Source organism: Chionomys nivalis, chromosome 4 (genome assembly GCF_950005125.1).
Source record: "Chionomys nivalis chromosome 4, mChiNiv1.1, whole genome shotgun sequence".
Classification (NCBI taxonomy): domain Eukaryota; kingdom Metazoa; phylum Chordata; class Mammalia; order Rodentia; family Cricetidae; genus Chionomys; species Chionomys nivalis.
The window spans coordinates 46,439,897-46,461,758 of NC_080089.1; the positions used below are offsets into that span (position 1 = coordinate 46,439,897).

Genomic DNA, 21,862 nt, shown 5'->3' on the forward strand with positions numbered 1-21,862 from the left:
CTAGAGACCCGCCTCCTGGAGCCGCAGCCCCCCTCCCCCGCCTCCACGCCAGGCGCCCGGGCAGTACACTTTTCCTCCAGCGGGAAGCTAAGCCGAATTTTAACGTAAACATATTTGCATAGGCCCCTCCCATCGGCCCCGCCCCTAGGTGGCGCGGGCGCGCGGCCGAACGCGAGCGCCAGGGGGTGGGGTGGGGGAGGGGGCTAGTCCTTCGAGAGCCGGGTTGGGCTCGCGGCGCCACGATTGGTCGGTCCTGACTCCGCCTTCAGCACATCTCATTAGCATCTCATTAGCTGTCCGCTCGGGCTCGGGAGGCAGCGACCGCCGCCAGTCTGAGGCAGGTGCCCGACATGGCGAGTGCTGTGCTGCCGAGCGGATCCCAGTGTGCGGCGGCAGCGGCTGTGGCGGCGGCGGCAGCGCCTCCCGGGCTCCGGCTCCGGCTCCTGCTGTTGCTCCTCTCGGCCGCGGCACTGATCCCCACAGGTAGGTTGTGGGCACCCGCGGATTGGTCCCGAAATACCCCCCGGGCACCCCCAGGAGCCGTAGCTATGGAAGGGGGGACGTTTCCATGACAACCTCCCCCCACTTCCCAAATCCGAAGCGGCGGGAGCGTGGCAAGGAAAGTCGGGGCTGCGATGGAAGGGGCTGAGGGGTCGGCGCCCCTTCTCTCCTGCCCGCCGGCTGCGGATAGGCGCCCTCAGGGATGGCTGCACCCACACCTCTTCCTCCTGGCGTAGCGCGGGGTGCTGAGTGGAGTGGGCTTGGGGGCCAGGGGCTCGCGCGTGGGGGAAGGGAAGCCCTCTGAGGCGCCCCGAACCTTTCGGACCCTCCGAAACTCGCTCTTGTCCCTGGAACTTGCAGGTCCTTCTGTGTCCCCGGGCTTAGTCTTCGTCCCCTCCGTTTCAGCTCGGCCCCCCGATCAATTCTCCGTTTCAAGAAGCTTTTTCACCGCGGGTCCCCAGGACATCCCCACAGTCGTGTCCTCTCCCTCGCTTGCTTGCCCGCGCTCTGCAGGTCCCCCGCCCCAGAGCTGCACGCCTCTCGTGTTTCCCTCCAGCCGAACGCGGCCCCTCGGCCCCCTCCGTTGGGCTGCGGGTCGGCTTGGCTAAAATCCAGGCAGGGAAAGTTCCCGTCTCGGGGGCGGCCGCTCGTCGCCGCGGCTGCAGAAGGGGCTCCGTGTGCCTTCAGCCGGTCCGCGCCACGAAGGCCTCTGCCGCGAGTGGGGATCCGGGATTTCCCGGCTGCGCGTCCTTCGGGCAAACGGCCCGCAGGTGGTGGCGGGGGCGTTCGCGGCCTCTGCGGCCCGGCGCTCGCCCTGCGGGCCTCGGGGCGCTCCCCGCGTGGCCGGCAGTCTTGAGAATCTGCCCGGGTGGCGGCTCTGGGAGCGCCGCGCCTTTCCTGAAGACGCCGAGCGCTTGGCAGGAGCCCCGCGTGTGGCTGCCCCTGTGCCGGGCGCGTTGGCGCGGTCGGGAAAGAAGAGGGCAGTGTTTGCATTTGCTAACAAAAGGGAGCCGGAGCTCTTCCCCACCGGAGAGGCCGGCCGCGCTGCACCCGCCTTCCCGCCACCTCGTCGCTCTCGCCAGCCGCGCGGCGTCCCCGTGCGGCTGTGCCGCCTGCCTCTGGCTCCCGGCGGCCGGTGGGACCGAGCGGCACCGAGCGGTGGCGAGCGGGCTGCCGGCCGTGCGCAAGGGGATGCGCTAGGGGTCTGAGCCTGCAAAACCCCTCCTTGTAGCTCCAGAGCTGCAGGACCTGGGAGCAACAAGTGGTGGAGGACGCCGCGAGCTCAACCCCCACCTGCGGAGCCCCCAGCCCGAGAGGATGCAGCGCTGGGGCCAGCGTGCGGTTCCGGGGGCGCCTCTTTGCTTGGGTTGTGTCTTTTGTTTACACGCTAGAGGACACATAGTTATGTAAACACCGCAGGAGACACGCTGTTGGAGATGGGGGATGCTTGGGAGTGCTAGCTTCGGATTTAGGGGGATGCCAGGTTGGTTGACTTATCCCCTTCAAAAAAAATAAAATATAAAACAGGCTTGCGGAGAAGAACCCATGGAAGCTTTAAGGGTGGGAGCCTGGCAGCACCTTCTATTCCAGCTTGAGAATTTTGTCTTCCATGTCTGTCTCCGGATGTTTATATGTTTTTCTTCTGTGAATTCTTAATTTATGAGTTACGAGATAATTAGGTTTAGCCGAAGCCCGTGTGGTTACAACTTAATTTCTGGTGATGCCACTGACTGGAAGGGTTCGATAGAGTGTTCCCGAAAGAGATCCCTCGTGCTGCATTGTAAAAAGCGCCACTGTCAGTTAAACGTGAGCGTGAGTAAAGGCTGGGTAACTGGCGCATTACAGAGGCAACAATAGACTTGTATTGGCTGCAGAACGAAGGGTGGGGGTGGGAAGCGCTGACCGGGGTATTGCCTTTCCACTATAAATGGGAGCCATGCAATGTCACTAAACCAGCAGAGTAGGCTTAGATTTTGCCTCCCTTGTCAAGCCTGCTCATTGAAAGCACGGGATAGTAACAACCGTACTATATTTGTACTATCTTTTGGCGAGAAGTTGCCTTCTCGGCGAGGGATGTGTGCTGACTTAGAAAGGAACGGTCTGGAACTCAACCGTGCATGTCAAAGCTACAGGAAAATTCTGTTGCCAGTTACCATGGAAGCAGCTTCTTGCTCTTGTGTACATCCCTGTTTGTATGCCGCTTATCAGATTGTGTTCAAATTAGAAAGCAATTGGGTTTGATTTGTAGTGAGAGGGTGAGATGTCTTTCTTTAATTTTTTTGAATGCTCGTGCGTGTGTGTGTGTGTGTACACTGTGTGTGTGTATGTGTGTGTGTGCGCGCGCGTGCACACACTTTGAGAGATGGTCTTGGCCAAGCCCTAGATTCCATACTGCAAGGGTCAATTTCAGGTGGACACCGAAGGACTCCTTTTCCTCACATGCTAAACTAAAGCTTTCTCAGGGGCCTCTGCTTCTCATTCCCCGGTTAAGAGAAACCTGTTGGTGCTACCTGCTAACTTCATTAGGCTTGTTTTATTCCCATTCTTGCCGAGAAAGCCAAGTCCCGCTATTGTGGACTGGGTTTCTGTTCTGTTTGCCTCTGTAGCCATCCTGCCTGTCCCCCAGCCTTACCTCCATCCCAGAGGAAGTCCACTCTCGTCTCCTGTGGTGTTCGGGTGAAACAGACCCGAAATGCAGCCAGAGTAGGATCGCCTGTGCTGTGTTACTCACTCTTACCATGTTTAAGGTGCAGGCTTGCTGCTGTTTAGGATCCTGAAGGAACCTACAGTAGATCATCCTGCTCTTACCCTGTGTAGGATTAGAGACGATGGTTGATGGGTAGGGGATTTGTGGGGTGGCAGTTAGTCCCGGTTGGGACTTGGTTGGAGCTTTGTTGGAGCTCGCATATCAGGGACAGGGACTTTGCAAAAGTGACGCCCTGCTATTGTTGCCTTTCCCTGCGTCAAATTGAATAGTCACTGGGGGGACTTGCACTTGCCTATGATAGCTTCGATAAAATATCCCTCATTAATGCCACTTTATATTTACAGTGTGTCACTGGAGACGCACAAGGCTTCATTTAGTGACTTGTGTGACGAGACAAGCTTGCATTATTTGCCCGGGACATTTTGGAGGAACAAGAGACCCATTGAGCAATCTTTTGAAATGAACAAATACGAAAAAGGGGGGAATAAAAGAGCAGGCAGTTCTCCGGAACAAAGAGCTTTATTCATATGGATGTTGTACATGCTTTATCCAGTTTTCCCCAGTGGCTCTCCTGGTAAAGGGGAGTGGGACGGGGAAGGTGATAACAGGCCGGGCGCTCTGGCTTCCTCTTTTACTTCCTGACTTCCCATTCTTACCGGATTTCGTTCCCTACTCACCGCCTGCTTCTCAATCTCCACTCCCTCCAAAACCCCAGAACGTAACAGCCTCTTAGGTTTCAAAGGAGATTTTGAAATCTTTTTCTGCCATTGTTGGCTCTTATGGAAGAAACTGCTGGGTAGCTAGCTACCTGTTGACTGATCAACATTGGACAGTGTACTGGGTGTGGGGAAAGAGATGTCACTTGTCTATGACATGTGTCAAGATAGTGAATGTCAGAATGGTAGGTAAGATGTCTTGTAATTATCACGTTAGCCTCGTGTTAATTTTAAGGGTGTTGTTAAAATGAAAATCCCATTTTTTAAAAATCGTTATTAATGGTGCTCTTGGGTTTTATTTTTAAACTTTATTCCCATACCTGGTACATTTCAGCTTCATACGTGATATTTTTTTTCCTTTTAATTTTTCAGCCTCTATTGTTAAGTTGTCCCCCTCCCCTTTAAAATTGATAGTAATACTATGAAAATCAATGCTATGAGACTCATTCTTATTGGGTCTATGTATGTGATATTTTAAAGCTAATTGACCACATAGAATTTGTATTAATTTTTTAATGTTTTGATTGATTGGTGTGTGTGTGTGTGTGTTGTTTAACAAAAAGACTATTTTTATGTGAGGGGTATTTCTTACAAGGGGCCAAGCTAATTGATACTGTGGTTTGAATGGAAATTGACCACATACAAAGAAAATTTAAAAGAAATCCAGAGGATTAAAATGCTGTATTCTTTGGAAGAATGCTTCTGACCATTATGCTGGACATTTTTAACAGAAAATCCAGCACAGAAAGGAGAAATCACACAGCGACATCTGTTGCAAAACTGAAAATTTGCTGCTCTGAAATGGAAGCAATTAGCCCCGTGTAACCACCTAATAGTATCAGAGTATGTGTGCCGACACAAATATGAGCACGTGCACATTTACATTTGCACACACGCACATTATACAGAAGCTCACGTATTCAAATTAAAGTACTAGAACGTGCAACGTTGGAGTGCCGAAATGCTTTAAAAACTATTAGAGATTCTCTTGATTATGGAACTGCCGAAAACGAAAGATAATGACAATCTTCTTAGGAAACACCATTGTTTTCAGGTGAGGCCACCGACGCCCAACTCAGCTAAGATTGAGTTAGCTGTAGATCTTGGATGGGGACAGGTCCCTTGATGATCAGCCAGTGGACCTTTTTTTTCTGTTCTTCCTCCTGGCAGCGATGCCCAGACAGAGAAGCGGATCATGGGAGGATACTACTTTGGCTAAAACTATTTTGTATTCTGAAGGCGGCGAGATTAATTGTTTGCTCTAGGTAATAAACCCATGGATCAGAAGGAGTGACCTCTGGGAAGAAAGGACCAGCTCTTGGTACCTTTGCCTTTGGTGTTGACAAATGATTCTGCAACCTCTGGACTTTATTTGGCAGCCACTGCGCGAATGTCGTCCAAAGTGCCTTCATATGGGAGACCGCCGGGTTGTGTTGTTGTAATAAGTCACAGGCAAGAGCTAAGCTTCAGGAAGCACATGTTCTGGTTTTTAAGAATTTCATTTGTCTTTTCTGAGTCTACAACAGGAGCCTAGCTTGGTTTTCTCTGCAGGTTCTCTCTCGTCATTTGCGGAGAAAAAGCTAAAGGGAAATTTTTCTTTTCCTTAAAGGAAAACATTTTTTTTTTCAGGATGACTTTTATATTGGCCTTTATATTTTCTCTCCCCCACCCCCAACTTGGTTATGGGAAATTTCAAATATACTAAATTCTGCATGCAATCACCCGGTCTCAATAGTTACCCACCCCTACACATCTGTCCCCTCTGTGCCTTTTACTACTCCCAGATTATTTTAAATAAATCTCGGACATCCTATAATTTTTCTACAGTCGTTTCAGAATGAATCTCTAAGATGTAGCCTTCCACTCATAATTACAGTATCGTTATCTGAATTATACAGATTCTCAACTGGATATACTGAATCTTGCCTACTACTCTTGCCTTTCCGAGGAAGGCGGAATGAAGGGTTGTCTCAGTGGGTAATGGCCGAGCAGAAACTAGAGACTCGGAGCGATGACTGTTTTGCTCAGGAGACCTTTCCTGTGGTTTAGTTTATTTTGAGCAAGGTTTTGTTTGGATCGGATAAGATGAGTTTTATTATGGTGTAAATATGGTTGTGTAAATATGCAGTAATTGTGGCTAATCCCGCCTCTGTGGCCTGTACCCTTGGCAAAACTAGCCGTTTCCAGTTGTTCCCATAATGAATACCCACCAGCTGCAGACTTTTGTAGGGAAAGTTTATTTTAGTTTGGTTGTGAGATACCCTATTCACACACAGGCACACACACAGAAACACATAGACAGACCAACAGACAAACACACACACTGGGGCATGTACCTTCCAGTCCTTCATAGTATAAATGCCATTATATTTTGTACATATATTGCTTAAAAATGTCTTTTTCCATTTCTAACTGGCTGTAACTGACATGATGAAAATGTCTTTGGTGGCATGAGAGGCTCATGCTACTTACTGTGAGTACTCTGCTGTTATTCTTGTGAGTTGGTGCTAAGGGCTAACAGGGGAGAGGAAAGGTTACTAACTTTATTTCTCAATATTTGCCCCCATTGATTTAAAATAAAATTTTAATATTTCAGCTGGACAGCCTTAATGCTCATTTCTGAAATTCTTTTTTTTACCCCTGAAAATAAGTCGTTTTTTTTCCCCAGTTTGTGACGTGAGGTTGCCCTTCTTCTCCCTTTCCTCCCTCCCTAAATTTCTTTTTTTTGATGAAAATTTTTTACTATGATTTTATTTAATGTGTATGAGTGTTTTACTTACGTGTGTGCTACATTCACGAAGTGTGTGCCTGGTGCCTAGCGGAGTCAGAAGTGGGCATCAGATCCCCTGGAAGTAGAGCTGTGGATAAAGTTGTGAGCTGCCCTGTGCATGCTGGGAACTGAACCCAGGTCTGCAAGAGCAACAAGTGCTCTTAACTTTTGACCAATCTCTCCGGCCCCTTCATTTTTGTTGTTGTTGTTCCCAGCCAAACAAGACATTACATATGAGATGATGTTTAGGGGTCTGAGGGGGCCTGGTCAGGAAAAACCCCTCTCCTGAGTTGGCCTTTGGTCAAGAAAATGCGTTTAGGAATTTGTACATCCAGGGCTTGGGGAATTTCACCAAAATGGGGGAGGCAACCTGACAACCTTTGTCTGGAAGCCATCAATGAAGGAAGGAACCCACTGGAATGTTTGTAATCATAAGTGATACCTCCTTGTGGAATTTCAGAAGCCACAGGTTCTTTTTCAGAGATTTAAATTGCAGGCTCTAGCCAGCAGCTGCCGTTGGGGTTAATGAACACTTTTTCTTTTCTTCTTTGAAGGTCTTCCAGTGCTTGTCCTCCAGAGCCTTGGTGCAACTCTCCATGGACCAGGGTTAGACAAAAGGGAGATGTGGGTATTTGTATGGCCCAAATGATGTGTAGCCTTGATGGTTGTGCAAAAGAGAAGCTCAGTGTGGAGATGCGGAAAGAGGTGCCAAGACTGACTAGCGGGGATCTTGAACAAAGTGATTGCCTTAAGGACGAACTGTGGTGGTTTTAAAAAAAAAATCTCTTATGAGCTGTTGTACTGGAATCTAGTTACTTAACCCAACATTTTGATGTAGGTATTTCAGAGATGTTAAGTAAGCTTGGAGTAAGTGCTGTGAAATAGATTTAAATGTTTGAGGTTGGTGTTCCAGTGAATGTGGAATTCTGTAAACGCTTAGAACAAGTGTCTTGCTCTTGGCAGAGTTCTTTGGTAAAAGCAGACTAATTCTCCCCTCAGCTCTCTAACACAAGGCGGCACCATCAAGTTACAATTAAGTTATGGCATCCCTGGAGAGCCGAGGAGCAATCTGCCTGAAAACAAAGAGCAATGCCCCATCTCTATCACTGTCCACACCGGATCTCCACATGGCTGGGAGAGCGTGCCTGAAATGGACCTTTTCTTTGTTCAGCTACTGATAACAGCTTCCCTGAAAGTCTTCTTTATTATTCGGAATAATACCACTATTATCTTAGTCCCAGCACCCCACGTCCCTAAATTTGGAGCCCCTTTCACCTTCTTTCCCCTTTTTATTATTACTATTGTCATTTGAGACGGGGGTCTCATGTTTCCAAGGCTTGTTTAAAGTACTTCCTACGTAGTCAGGGATGACCTTGAACTCTTGATCTTGTCGCTTTCATCTGCTGGTTACAGGTGTCTGCCAACCATACCCAGTTTATGTGGCACTAGAGACTGAAATGCTGCAGATGGCACCTAGGGCATTGACGTGACACTTTACTGACAAAGCTAATTTCCATAAATTGAAATTAAGTGGGCCACGTCTGGAAACTTGGTGGCCATGTGCTGTGTTTCCCCAGAAACTACCTAGCCACTCCCCTCTCTGAGTACTGTCTCTGCCACCCAGAGGCAGCTCAAGGCTGCCTGCTGCAGTTCTAATTCCTTTCAGGGCAGGACCAGGGAGCGCTCCCCTCTCAGGAACTTAATCTCAGATTCCTGTTTCTTGCTGCAAATTCAATCTCCGCACTGTTTTGTCTTTAGGTGGCTCCTTCCTCAATTGCTCTCTCATTTCCCCCCTAATTGCCCTCATTTCTTATTACTTTTCAGCCCAATCCTGATGGGACTGGAAGACTGATGACTGCCCTGCAACTGAGGAGAAAGTGGCTGTGCCTATCAGCCCTCATCTGGTTGCTGTGGCACACGCGGCTCCGCTGCTCCTTTAACTCTGTCTTGGCTCATAGGAGAAGGATGGCTGACTCTCTGGCTCTCTTTGTCTCCTTTGAGAATAGACACCTCTTCTTTTGTCTTTCATCTTACCCAACTTGAACTTTGAAGCAGGTGTCCATGCTGGCCTTTCTTTTTCTGCTTTACAGGTGTGTGTGTGCGTGCTTGTTTGTGTGTGTGTGTTTGTATGTGTATGTGTGTGTTTCTTTATAGCAGTTAGTGATTGTGTTGTGGATTGTGACAAAAGTTGTCATTATTGTGACCATAATTTTCATGGAATGTTTAAATTTCAGAATATTGAAAATATATTGTTTCTGGTAGAATCTGTTTGACTAGTTTGCTTCACTACATCCTAAAACAATGGTGTGAATGACTTAAATTACAGTTTGTCAAAATGATAGTTTTCAGCTCCAAGTGAAGTTCCTTCAAAGGAGGACCATTTCTTAAGGGTGAAAAAACAAAACCAAAGGGCCTTGTGTGGAGCTACTAGCTTGGTATGAGATCAGTCACTGAAGGTGATCTGGGAAATGTCATGTCACCTTGCAGATGGCGTCTTGATGATACTTACATCTGGCCCATGTAGTTACCACGGCAGAGAAACGGCAGAATTTTCTTAATCCTGGGCCTCTATGGAATAGTGTTCAAACATAGTTGAATTGGGAGCAGAGCTACTTACCTCAACACAGTCAGCTTCGCCAATTTTGTGGTAGCTCTAGGTGCTTTCTCATAGAGATTGTAGAGGACAATTATCATTGGCTCGGTAAACAGAAACGTGGAGTCCTTGTTTCTCGGTACTGCCGATGAACTTGCTGTCTTAGGGATCCTTTCAGAGGGTCTGGTATCACCATCTGCCATCCTTCTTGCCTTCGGTTTTCCTGGCCTGGTAGAGTTCTTGCTGCTCTCCAAAGGTTAGCACTGTGAGAGCACAGTAGTACAACCTTTGATTGTCTTCTGATGTTCCGGGACAGTGCTTGGGAAGGGGTCGAGGGTCGGAGTGTGTTTGTGTTTCTGGCTCTTTGCAGCGTTTGTCAATCTCAACACAAGCTGCCCAGTCTTCTTGCAAGTCATCAGCCTCATTCTTCTGATAGAATGGGAGCATCGCCTCATTTCTCTTGCAGAAACCCTTATTTAAACAATGAAAACTTTAACGATACAGAGAAAAAAAAAACAAGTTAATTTAGTACGAAATTACTGTGCAAATGGTTTTATCTCTTAAAAGGTTCAAGTAGAGATTAGTTTAGATGACACCCACTTTCACTTTTGCTTGTGCCTATCTTGTGAGCCAGCATCCTCGTGAAGAGTCCCCTGCCCCTTGTCTCCAGCTCTTCACTGCTCGCTCCTGGAGCAGATCTCTCCATCGCTGATCCAGGTTGGCAAGTGGAAGCCTTGCGTTAGGTTCCACAGCAGGAACATGAACAGCAAAGCAGCTTGCTTTAGGAATGACAGCAGCATACACACAGGGACATTTTATGCTGGAAGTATCCATGTCTGTCTATCTCTTTATTAAAATATCTACCTAGTGGTGGCGGGGAAAGTCTACTAATACATATTCATTTGTAAATCCCTTACACGTTAGGCAATATTGAAAAATTATGTTGAAAGGATTAATTCAAGATGTTCTCAGTCTGCTTTGAGGGGAAGTGAAGGAACAAAGTGAGTGGAATCATGTAACATCAGAGAAACAGGGTGATTACAATCTAATTATCAGGCTTTTAAACACAGAGTTTATTATTTTAATCAACTCTTATATTGTATTTGCTATATTGAATAAAGACAGGGTACTGCTAACACATAAGGCTAGAATAAAGTAGAAAATTGAACAATTTGATTTATGAAAATTATTTTTCAATGAGAATCTACTTTTATGCCAGGAAACTGTTGGGCATATTTCAGTCTTCCAAAAACGTAGATATATGTGCTCTTTTTTTTTTCTTCTCCCACCAGTTCTTTTGGGAAAATTTCAAAATCACAGGGAACTTGAAATGAGTACAATGACAGTGCACATTTATCTCTACCTTACCGAGTGCCATCAGCTGTTAACATTTTACCCATTTGGATTATTGCCATCTCCCTGAATAATACATAAACATATATTCCCAGCTTTCTTTTTCTGAACCCCTGGAAAATGAGTAGTAGGCATGATGCTTGACCCTTGAATATTCATCACGGAATTCCTGAAACTTCGATTATTTTCCTTTGTGGTCTCAGAAACATTGCTACTGTGCAATTTACTTAACTCTACTATGCTCTAGTATCTAGGTCATAGTCGGATTTGCCCCATTGGCTTTCATTGTTGTTTTATCCTTCCCAGTACAGATCCTGAAGTGACCAGCAAACGCATGGTGGCTTTGGTTTTCATATCTCTGGGACCTTTTAGTCTACAACCATTTCCACTTGTCCACCCTTTCTCCTCTCCTTTATTTCTCTTTTGTGGTGCTAGCGATCTCCCAGGGCTTCCTGCATGCCAGAATAGTACTCCGTCACTGGGATGCACCTCTCACCACGTTAAAAGGATTTTTTTTTTAAATGAGGAATCTTTTATGGCCCTGGCATTTTGAGTCCAGACATGCTGTTTTCTAGAATGTTCTGTGGTTGTACAGATTGTCTGATCCTTTCCCCCTCCTTTGACTCAGCTTAAGCATCTTCCGTGAGACTACTGGATAAGTGAGCTGATATTGTCATCTTGTCGATTTTTCTCTAGATTATGGTTAAACATTAATTACTTAGTTTAGGTAGATCACAGATTTCTGCATTGTTGCCTCTTTGTAATTAATAAAAACGTCTCTAGGATAATTTTGAGAGTATTGATCCTGTTCTCTTATAGCACTTCTTGAGTTAATGGGCCAACAGCACTAATAAATGTCTGCGTTGGACATGCTGGTGCTTACACACTTGGCATTTCCCAATTCTGTGATCCCCATATTGGGTGGAGGTATTTTTGTGTGAGAAGATCTTGTCCCACCCCACTCCTTTCTTGTGGATTTAGTAAAATTTAATGTGATCTGGCTGTGGCTCATTACCATCAAAGTTGACCCATTGAGCTCCTCTTGGAACTCTGTTTTCTCATTCTGATGTAGCCTTGCTAGTTAAAAAATAATTACATCTGTTTATTTTGTATATGTGTATACACATGTGCCTGTGTGTACATGTGCATGCTCTATCATGTGTGTATTGGGCAGAAGACAACTTGGAAATTGGTTATCTCCTCCACTGGTGGGTCCTGGGGATTGAACTCGGCTCATCAGGGACTTTTACTCCCTGAGCCATCTTGCTGGCCTAGTCTTCCAAGAACTTTCTCACTTTATGCCATGAGATATATAAGCTTACCTTGAGTGATTCCCACCCTCGACCTGGGTTTAGCTATTCCTCCAAGGAGTCCTGTTTGCTTTCTGTAGAGAAATGTTCAGTAAGTAGAAGAGAATTGTACTCATTAGATTTTGCTGTCCTTGTTTCTAGACCTTTCCGTTGGGCAGAACTGGGTAGGACTTGACACCTACTTTCTTGTTTGTATCAACTACCCCCCATCACATACATCCCAATACCCTATCCTGTATATTTAGTATTTGTTAAGTCATGATATATAACACTGTTGCTTCGATTGCCAGCCTGACATCCAAGTTGTTTTTTTCCATCCCCATTCCTGCTTGTATCTTTTGTCCCAAGTGAAAACTCTGGGTCCCAGCCATATCCATACCCATATCTTATAATTAATATGGAGGGCTTTTGAAATTACTTCACCAAAACCACTGTGGACAATAATCTTTCCGAGTAAATCTCAGATTTTCCCCTCTATTCTTTTTATCATTAAAAGGATTCTACTTTTCCTGGCAGTGGCACACACTTTTAATCCCAGCACTTGGGAGGCAGAGGCAGGTGGATCTCTTGTGAGTTAAAGGCCAGCCTGGTCTTCAAAGTGAGTTCCAGGACAGCCAGGACTACACAGAGAAACCCTGTCTCAATAGCACCCCCACTCCAAATTCTATTCTTGTAGAAATAGATAGCATTAAGAAGTTTGAGCCTGCATGTGTGCTCTCTCTCTTTCCCTGCAATACCCCCCCCCGCCGTGTGTGTGTGTGTGTGTGTGTGTGTGTGTGTGTGTGCCTAAGAGGGATTTTACAGATTTGTTCATTTTTTGGTTGCCTAAATTAGACACATGGCTCAAAAATCCTCTACTTTTTCTGCTCCATTAAAAACAAAATAACCTTTCTATAGTAGTATTTTCTTTCATTTCATTTATATTCTGCATCTTATTTTTTAAATTGGTAATGTCACTCTTTTTTTTTTTAATTGTGTTATCATGTCCCTGTGCTGTTTTTATTTGACCAGCCCTGGCTGCTTTCCATTTATTTAAATGATCTCCCCATTATTCAACTTTGTTTTAGAAACCCTTTTTTTTTTTTGCCATCTTCAGTTGTATTGCTACTTCTTTCTTTCAAACTTGGGTGGAATCTATGAATTTTTAATTTTCCAATGTCTTTGAACAAGGGCTGCTTTTCTATACTACTATAATGTGTGTCTGATATTTATTGAAAAATAAGAATGATTTCTGGAAGTATAATCTTGCTAGCCTCTGATATTTGATTGTGTTTTACTTCGCTTTTGATTAGTCTCTTTTAAGATTCTTCTCCCCATCTAATAAGCTGGCTAATTATAGCTCAAGCTCCAACTCTTCCTACTTTTTACTTTTTTTTTTTTTTTTTAAACAGGGTCTTGAAATTCTGTCCTGGAACTTACCATGTAGCCCAGACTGGCCTTGACCTCGTGATCCCTCTGCCTCATTGCCCCCGAGTACTGGGATTATAGGTGGCCACCACTATGCCCAGCTCTACTGAAAACAAACAAAAACGTGGTATAACTTACTCTAAGGTGCACAGCCAAGGTGCCTTTTGTATTTAAATCTCAGACCATGTTAAAAAAAAAAAACAAAGAGCCTGCCTGTTGGACATCTCCACTACTGTGCTCTGCAGTCATCCAAACAACCGGAAGCAAGAACGGCAGCTATGACTTCCTGATGGTATTCAGGAGCTCATTTGCTCTCACTGTCACCTGGCAAGCACTTACTACTGCTGATTTCTTTTACAGGTAGGAACTGGGGGAGGAGGAGAGAAGAAACACAAATAGCCAGTCACAAGACAGCTCAATCTTCCACACAACTCTATGGTTTCAATCCATAATGTAGACATATAATGTCAACAACTACCCTGAATGTCCCTGATGCAGTGCCTTGCCATCCACCCTGAAGTTTGACTGGGCGTGGCCTCATAGTTCTACTGCCTCTTTCACAGTCTTCCCCTTAATAGTTAATAGGTCCCTCTCATCGTGTTCTGCAGATGAGGAAAGTGGATTTACGGTGGTATAACAGCGCCTTAATAGGCCCATTTACTTCTAGCCCCATCCCTTGTAATGCATCTTTAATACTGTTTCTAGACGAGTCGCTTTGAAATACACATTAGATTGTCACTTTCTAGTTTAAAATCCTTCAGTGTGTTCTTGGTGCTTTGGAGGCAAGGCTTGCTCATTCTGCCTGGCCTGTGGTCTTTTGTTACCTCCCATCAGGGTCAGGCTTCCTCCACTCTCACCTCCTCCCAGCCCTCCACACTTCAGAACTACAGAAGTGAATGTGTCAGGTGCCTCCCCACCTCAAGTGCATTACCAGTCTCTGTGGCTGACTCTTATTCGCCAAGGACCGACTCTTGAAGGAAATTTCTGTCAGCTTAGTTAGGTTGTATTTTGTTGTTCTCCTTTGTACTTTGCTCAGGGATTTTCCTGACTTAGCCTGTTCCTTCCCATCAAACATCCTTCATGGAATTCAGTCTCCGGTATGTACTTGAGGTATGTTTGTCTTTCTCCAGCTTCTTTCTATGGAGAGAAATGTCTCATTCATTTACCAATCTCAGGTTAACAAATTTAAATCACATGCAGAATGGCTTAAATCTGCTGTTTCTTTTTCAGGTCTTATGTAATTTCCCGGGGAGAGAGATTATAATATTGTCTTTGCAATTTATTGCCATTTCTCTGACTGTTCCATGTCATTTGACATTTTATTTTTTATGTATTGACGTGTATCCATGTGTTATGGATGGCCATGTATCCATGTGTCTTGAATGGAGGGGTGATTTCTTATTTATATTGATATCCTTAACAACGTGGAACCCACAGGTGTGTGCACAACACACCCTCAATGTGTTGAATCAATGAATGAATTGGATATTAGTTGCCCGTTACAACTTTTCTGAATCTTCAGTATGCATGTGAACAGGGGACACAATGACGCTAGTTCAGGCTTGAAGGACAACCTGAAAATGAACCCGTGCGCTTATTCATTTGCCAGCTTCCTGTCACATGGCTGAATTTCCAATATGTCTGTGTTCTGTCCTTTTTCACTTGTGAATTCTTTTAGTTGGGATGTAGAATTTATGCCAGGCTCACTATTTATAAATTTAACTTAGAGGTTGTCCTGTCACCAGCTTAAGGGCTGTGGTTCTCACAAGAGTTTGATTTTTCTCTCCTGATGGAGGAAGTGCTGTAGAATGCCTGGCCGTTTCAAGGCTTGAAGGACTAGCTTCTGGTGTTTGTTCATACTCGTTGGGCAATCAGTGGAGAGATTTAGACTGCTGGCCCAGATAAGAGACTCTCTTCCCATTTATTTAGTCACTCCACAGTCCTGGGATAGCTGGACTTTGAGTCATTGCTGAGGTTATAACGACGAAACCAAGAAACTTATCTTGGAGGTCATCTCTCCCTCCTCTTGCCGGCTTTCAGGAGAATCTTGTCTTAAATCCGAGATATGTTTTCAAAAGAGGTGGTGAACATAGGGAAATTTAAACCTCAAGTTAACAATTTTCCCTGTACAGTAATAAAGATGTATGTGGAGTCAGTGGCTGCAGAATCAAAAAATAGATCATGGTAATCGGATCGCACATGAGAAATGGCTTGTTGCTGTGCTCAGAAACATGGGCAAGGCGGCACGTTTTCTCCACTCTTTGCAACTACATTGTTGGTAGGAATTAAGACTGAGGCAAAATGAAGCCTATCAAGGTAATTGCCTACAACTATTCTTCTTTTAAACAGAAAGATTTCCTTCCTGTCATCATGGAAGATGGAGAATCTGTGTGCAGGAAGAGAGCAGAGGGCTATCTAAAGCTACCTTGTAATTCAGGAGAAGTTTGGAGTTTAGTCTTTGCCTTGAGTGTAGAGGTGGAACCACTCTAAATGGGAGCTTATTGCTGTAATATTTTTAAGTGTATTTGTGACCCCGATGTACTGTGACCTTGTGAGGGTGTCCAAGAGCACGGATGGCCAGCCCTCTCTCTCACTGTCACTTACCCTGCAGGTTGGGGAGGAAGGACTTGTTTTTTATGGCTTCTTTCTCCAGTACTGTTTCCTAGTCACAGCTCTCTGGTGAGACTCCTCTTCTCTGCCCGAGGCATGCATCCAGTTTGGACTGTGTGTGCTTCCTTAAGTACTTTGAGTGATGGGGATCGGAGTGTTTTATAGATGCTTCTCCTGGAGCTCTGTACAGCGCACAGCTTGTGTTGCTTGAGTGTTGTGAGTGGTTTGCACAATGAGCTGAGGTTTGGAGAGGAATGACAATTTCCCTTTAGTTCTACCATGTGCCAAATTCTTCTTGGTAGATTTTTTCTTCTTTTTTTCAGGGATTGCCCTTTTGAGAAATCTTTTAAGTTGAGAGCATTAAACTTTTTTTTTCCTTACCATAATTCTTCAAAGAGATATCCTTATCAGTGTGACCTACTGTCAAGTTAATGACGATTTGATGGCAATATCCAAGAAAAATTATACCTTTCTAATATAAATTTGGCCAATATATTAATGTATAGCATATGGCTGGTATTACCCAAGAAGAAAAGATGAGTTCATTAGTTTGTTCTGGAATTAGGTGGTGAATGCTTCAAGTATCCTATTTAAAAGCAATTGCATCTAGATCCTGTCTGCAGGCTTGCTTATTTCATTATTCTGGTCATTTGCATGAAAACAAGTTGATGATTCTTTAAATAACATGTCCGTTCACTTTTCTTTTTGTCCAGGATTGCTATTTCTCAAGTGTTCTCATCCATTCATGCAGGAGCATGAATCAATTAAAAAACTTTGAATTTTAGACTAGCGTAGTAGCAGACTTTTCTTCACCTGTTTCTAGCCAAAAATGATCTCCCATTTTCATATTAATTTACCTGTGGTTACATCTCTTTATCCTCACTTCATGAGGTGAGTACATACAGAGATAAATTTTAATAGAATATTTTCCAAGATTTTAGACTTTTTAAAAATGGGGTCATCACCGTCAAGACTTTGACCTGAACTTTTCGTGAACTAAAGGAGCATAAAAAGGATGGGATATATATTATACTTAGAACAACCGATTAAAGCTAAATTCCTTTTTAACATTTATCTGGTGCTAGTGCTAAAAGCAATCCCATTTCAGCACGAGAGCCCTACATTTCTGTATTTGATCTACCTGCAAAGTGATTTTTGGAAAAAGCATGCTTTTTTTTTTCCTTATTTGTCTTGTTTCATTTTGTTTTAAAGTTTTGTACCAGTGGTTCAAACAGAATGATTCCTTCATACTCAAAACAACAGGCCAGAGAGGAGAAAGTGCTGTGTACTGGGCAATCATGAGGGCTGAGGCTGTCCTCCTAGGCAGTGATGTAGAGTGCTTATCTGTCTGACATTTCCTCTTTTCCTATTTGCTTTGTGGTCCCAAAAGATGTGACTGTGACCACAGCAGAGAATGGAAGTTGAGATTTTTCCATCACTTGGCATGCCTGTCTTCCCTTCAAGAGAGAACTATCTGGGAGTGGGAGTATCACAGGCTTTCCATCGACATGAAGTTCTAAAAATGCAGGAAAGATTTCTACTGAGTACGAGGTGGGGACAGAGATGTTCCAGCATGAGGAGACCAACTGACTAAAGGCTTATGGGTAAAAAACTGGAAATGGCTAGTGGAAAATGGGATTAGCAAGAGATGAGGTAGGTGTGGAAAACCTTAGAGTTTGAGTTTAGATTAAATTTAGGAAGCCATTTGGAGCTAATGAAAGCTTCTTGAATAGTGGATTAAAAACAAGTTTTGTTTCGATTGTGGATCTGGAAGTGATTAGAAACTGAGGGATTCGATTAGGCATAGAGCACTAGGTTGGGGAATAATAGTTCAGATCTTAATGAAAACTTGAAGTAGGGCAGCGTTCGAAGAATGGAGGCAGAACTGACTGGATTTGCTAGCTAACTGGAAAATGGGAAATGAGGGAAAATAAAGAGAAAAAAATGAAGACAGACTATGATTTTGAGTTTTAGTGACTAGAAAAAAATGGCTGTTCCAATTAAGATATAAAAATGTTACATGGTGAAGTTAGCAGTCCTGGCTTGAACATATTATTTAAGCTGTTAATTGACATTTACATGAGAAGTATTTAGGAAGCAGTTTGAAATATGGTTCTTGAGTTTGTGCGGGAACTTGAGAGTAGCTGGAGATGTGGATTTGAAAGACCCTGCAAATAAATTTATGAATTTTCCAGTAGGTGAAAGATGTGTTAATGCAGGAAGGTGTGAGAGAGCCCAAAAGAGGTCGGTGTTGTGGGGACAACCTTGGTGGATGCCAAGAAGGACTAGTCAGAGGCTTGGAAGACACATGGTGTAGAGGGAGGACTAAGGGAAGATGGGTGGGAACCCCTGGGATGGAAGTGTCTTCACTGAGGTGCCACGTGTCACGAAGGTCACTGCCATCGAACTGAAGTCTTCACCAGAGAGAATGTAGAGGAACTTTGGGGAAAGTCATATAAGCAAATGGAATGAGACCCGCGTGCCTTAGCATGCAGTTCATGCATGGCAAGGGCAGAACTGATCCCAGTTGTTTTGGTTTGTGTACACAGATATTGTACAAAGAACCACAGAAGAGCCAGGCACACCTTTAATCCCAGCACAGTAGGCAGGGGCAGGCAGATACCTGTAAGGTTGAGGCCAGCCTGATCTACATAGTGAGTTACAGGACAGCCAGAGCTATGCAGCGAGAGACCCTGTCTTCACAAAACAAAACAGAACAGCAAAGAACTATGGAAGCCTCTTCAACCTGACTGCACCACCTAAATGAATAAATACTGTTTAGGTTCTCATGTTGAATAAAGAACAAATTGTGAAGCGCACACTCTCCTTGTATTTCATGCTATGAACTACGGCTTTGGCAGGCTTAAGCGTGGAGGGAGGATGGCTGGGAACTGTCTCCGAGAGTGTGGTGCTTTAACAACCACCGCCAGAGAATGACACAAGTCCTAGTGTAGCTTGGGAAGCACTTCCGGGATGGCGGGAGGAATCTAGGTCATTAACAGCCACTCCTATTCTTCCTGTAGATTAGTGTCTGCAACCCTGGTTTTCAGCTCACTGTGAAGAGGCAGGAAAGACCACGAATGGCTCCCACCTCAGTCCGTTTTTGTTGCTGTGAAAGTTCCCGAGGCTGGGGAATTTATAAAGAAAAGAGATTTATTTTGACTCATGTTTCTGGAAGGCTAAAGACCTGGTGTTGGCTTCTGCTCAGCTAGTAGTGCACACCTCTTGTTGGCAAGGCCCATGGGCACACTAGGAGGAGGGAAACATGAGGTAACATCGCTTTAAAATAGCTAACTCTCCCGAGATGTAATCCGTTCATGAGAGGACTAATCCTGCTGGTGAAGGAAGACATTCATTTCTGTGAAAGTTACTGACTCCCAAGACCATTATGCTGGCAACTCATTTTAAATATAAACTTCTGCGATGGAAACCTCTTCTAAACCAGAGCAGATCCTTAGCACACATCAATCAGTAGGGGGCATGCGTTGAATTGGCATTTTGGAGCAATTTAATCTACAGTTGAGTAGAGATGTAGCAGCAAGCCAAGTTGCAGACTAAATTTCCCTAACTCTTCTCTGTACGTTACACATAGTGGTGGGGCCGGAGTGGTAGCTGTTAAGAATACATATTGTTCTTGCAGAGGACCCAAGTTTGGTTCCTAGCACCCATGTCCGGAGGCTCACGGCTGCTTATAACTAGTTCCAGAAGATCAATCACTGCTGACCTCTGAGGGCACTTCCATTTAGGTGCACATACCCCTCTCCCACATACACATAATTGAAATAATAGAATTAAACCTTAAAAAATAAATGACATATTTGCAGACATTTCATGATTTCCTTTGGGAGGTGTCTGCTCTAAAAGTGGCTTCAGCAGCAGCAGCAGCAGCACTCGGAACCTGCTGGCTAGTCTCTGTTCCTTTTCCTGGCCTTGTCTTTTTTGTGCTGTCCTATGGAACTTTCTGTGATGGTGGAAATATCCCCATCTGTGTTGTGTAGTTGAGTCATCACTGGGGACCTGTGACCACCAAGTACTGATAGTTTTAATTTACATCTGAAGAGCCACATCCATGCCACCATATTTGACACTGGCAAACAAACAGACACAAATCAATGACAACAAAAGGTGAGGGGTTTGGAAAAGGGCATGTTGTACATGGTTACTCTCGATTTAGTGGGCTTTCATTAAAGGTTGGGTTCAGCCACTGCGAGCACATGAACTGTGAATTTCTCTCTCATTCTCTTGCTTTTTAGATTGCAAAGCCTCTGGAATATCTTCATTGTTCTTCCTTCATCTGAAAAATTATCCCCTTTAGCCCTCAGAGGGGTATAGGTCATCAAATGCTGGATTAATGGCACCAGCTTTGTCCTTAGAACACTCAGCTTGGAAGGTCACTGTTACGTGACTATATGGCCATGCGCCAGTTCACATTGTGTTTTTTTTTTCCTTTTCCTTTCCTTTCTTCTTTTTTTATGATGCTAAAAGTGAGTGAAATGTGAAAGAAACATTATTCATTTTAAATAGTTTTGACTGCCAGGTTAATGGGACTCTTAAGCGGAGCTTCATGAGGTCTGGCCGTAGTAACTGCTTTTAACTTGATTTAAAGTTCTTAAACATTCTGAATTGCCTCACCTAATCTTTTTATACTGAACGTACAATTTTCAGGCTCTTTTTTATTTTCAAATCCATAACTGACAGCTGCTCAACACCTCATTCAAATAGTTTTAAGAGTTTTAGAGAAAAGTTGGGACAGTCTGGATTTACTGACATCAGTTGGATTGAGATACTGTGGATTTAAAGATGATAGAGAGGGAGAGAGAAAAGTAGGAAATAATTATTGCATGTTCACTGCTTTCCCAGTGACAGGGATTTGGAACCTAATAGCTGAGAAAATGAAGAAGCAGCAGAAGGACATTTGAGTAAACTTTCAAATCTTAACCTAAAAAATGAAAATTGCATTGAAAAACACAATTTGCCTGAAGTACTGCTTATTTTATCAAAACTATGAACACAAGAAACGCTGTGTGTGCATCAAGCCACTCAGTACTGCTTTCTGGGTTTTTTGTTTTTTTGTTTTTCCTGGCACACATCTTACACATTCCTAGCTAACTCTTCAGGGGACTTCATGGTATCCCGTGCATAGTCTATGTTTCCCAGTTGAAACTGACTTTTCTGTGGGAGCATGGCATTGAAAGACTGTCTTCCACGTCCATTCCCACTAAATGACTTGCAGCTCAACTCAGTGAAGGAACAGAAGCTTCAGAGTGTGCTTTTTTACCAAAATTTCAAAACATTGAGACCCTTAATTTTTTTTTCTTCTAATGTGCTCTGATTGGTGTACACGTGTGTAGGGACTTACTGTGTACCGTATATTATGATGAGTACCAGCTGTGCGAAAGTGAACTCTTCCATCAAGAGATTCGCAATTGAGACTCTTGTATGCTCAGAGGCAGGAGACTGAAGAGTACAGTGGAAGTATATAGGTCAGGGCTATCTACTCAAGGGTGGAGATTAAGTCGGGGAAGACTTTGAGAGACTTTAGGGAGGAGTCTTGACAGACAGGTAGATGGAATGGCATACATTGGAGGTTTTCTAGGTCGGGAGGTCATAGGTGGAAAAACTTGGAAGCATAAAAGGCATGGGAGATTCTGGGAACTGCATGTAGTTTGCTATTTGTAAATTACTAAATTCAGAGCCTGGGGAGAAAGTGGTTGAGACAGCAGCAGACTGGGAAGCTGGTGAGGCTGGTAAGGTACCCGTACAAAGGTATGTGTAGTAGTCAAAATCACGAAAGGCAAACTAGAGAGGAATGGGTCTCGGGTTTGGGTGTTAATCTGTGGGATATCTGTATGGGAGTGGGAGGGATAGGCTGGGATAGGAAGATTAGAGACCAGG

At 44.4% G+C, this 21,862-nt stretch overlaps 1 protein-coding gene across 6 annotated transcripts in view; it reads left to right on the plus strand.

Moving 5' to 3' along the window:
- The first annotated feature begins 342 nt into the window (after positions 1–342).
- Positions 343–21,862, plus strand: part of Cadm1 (cell adhesion molecule 1) — a 329,214-nt gene continuing 307,694 nt past the window's right edge. For all 6 annotated transcript variants that reach the window (XM_057767397.1, XM_057767399.1, XM_057767401.1 and 3 more), the window contains exon 1: positions 343–483. In XM_057767397.1, the coding sequence (XP_057623380.1) occupies positions 351–483 (133 nt within the window). In that variant the 5' untranslated portion in view covers positions 343–350. The remainder of the gene's footprint in view (positions 484–21,862) is intronic.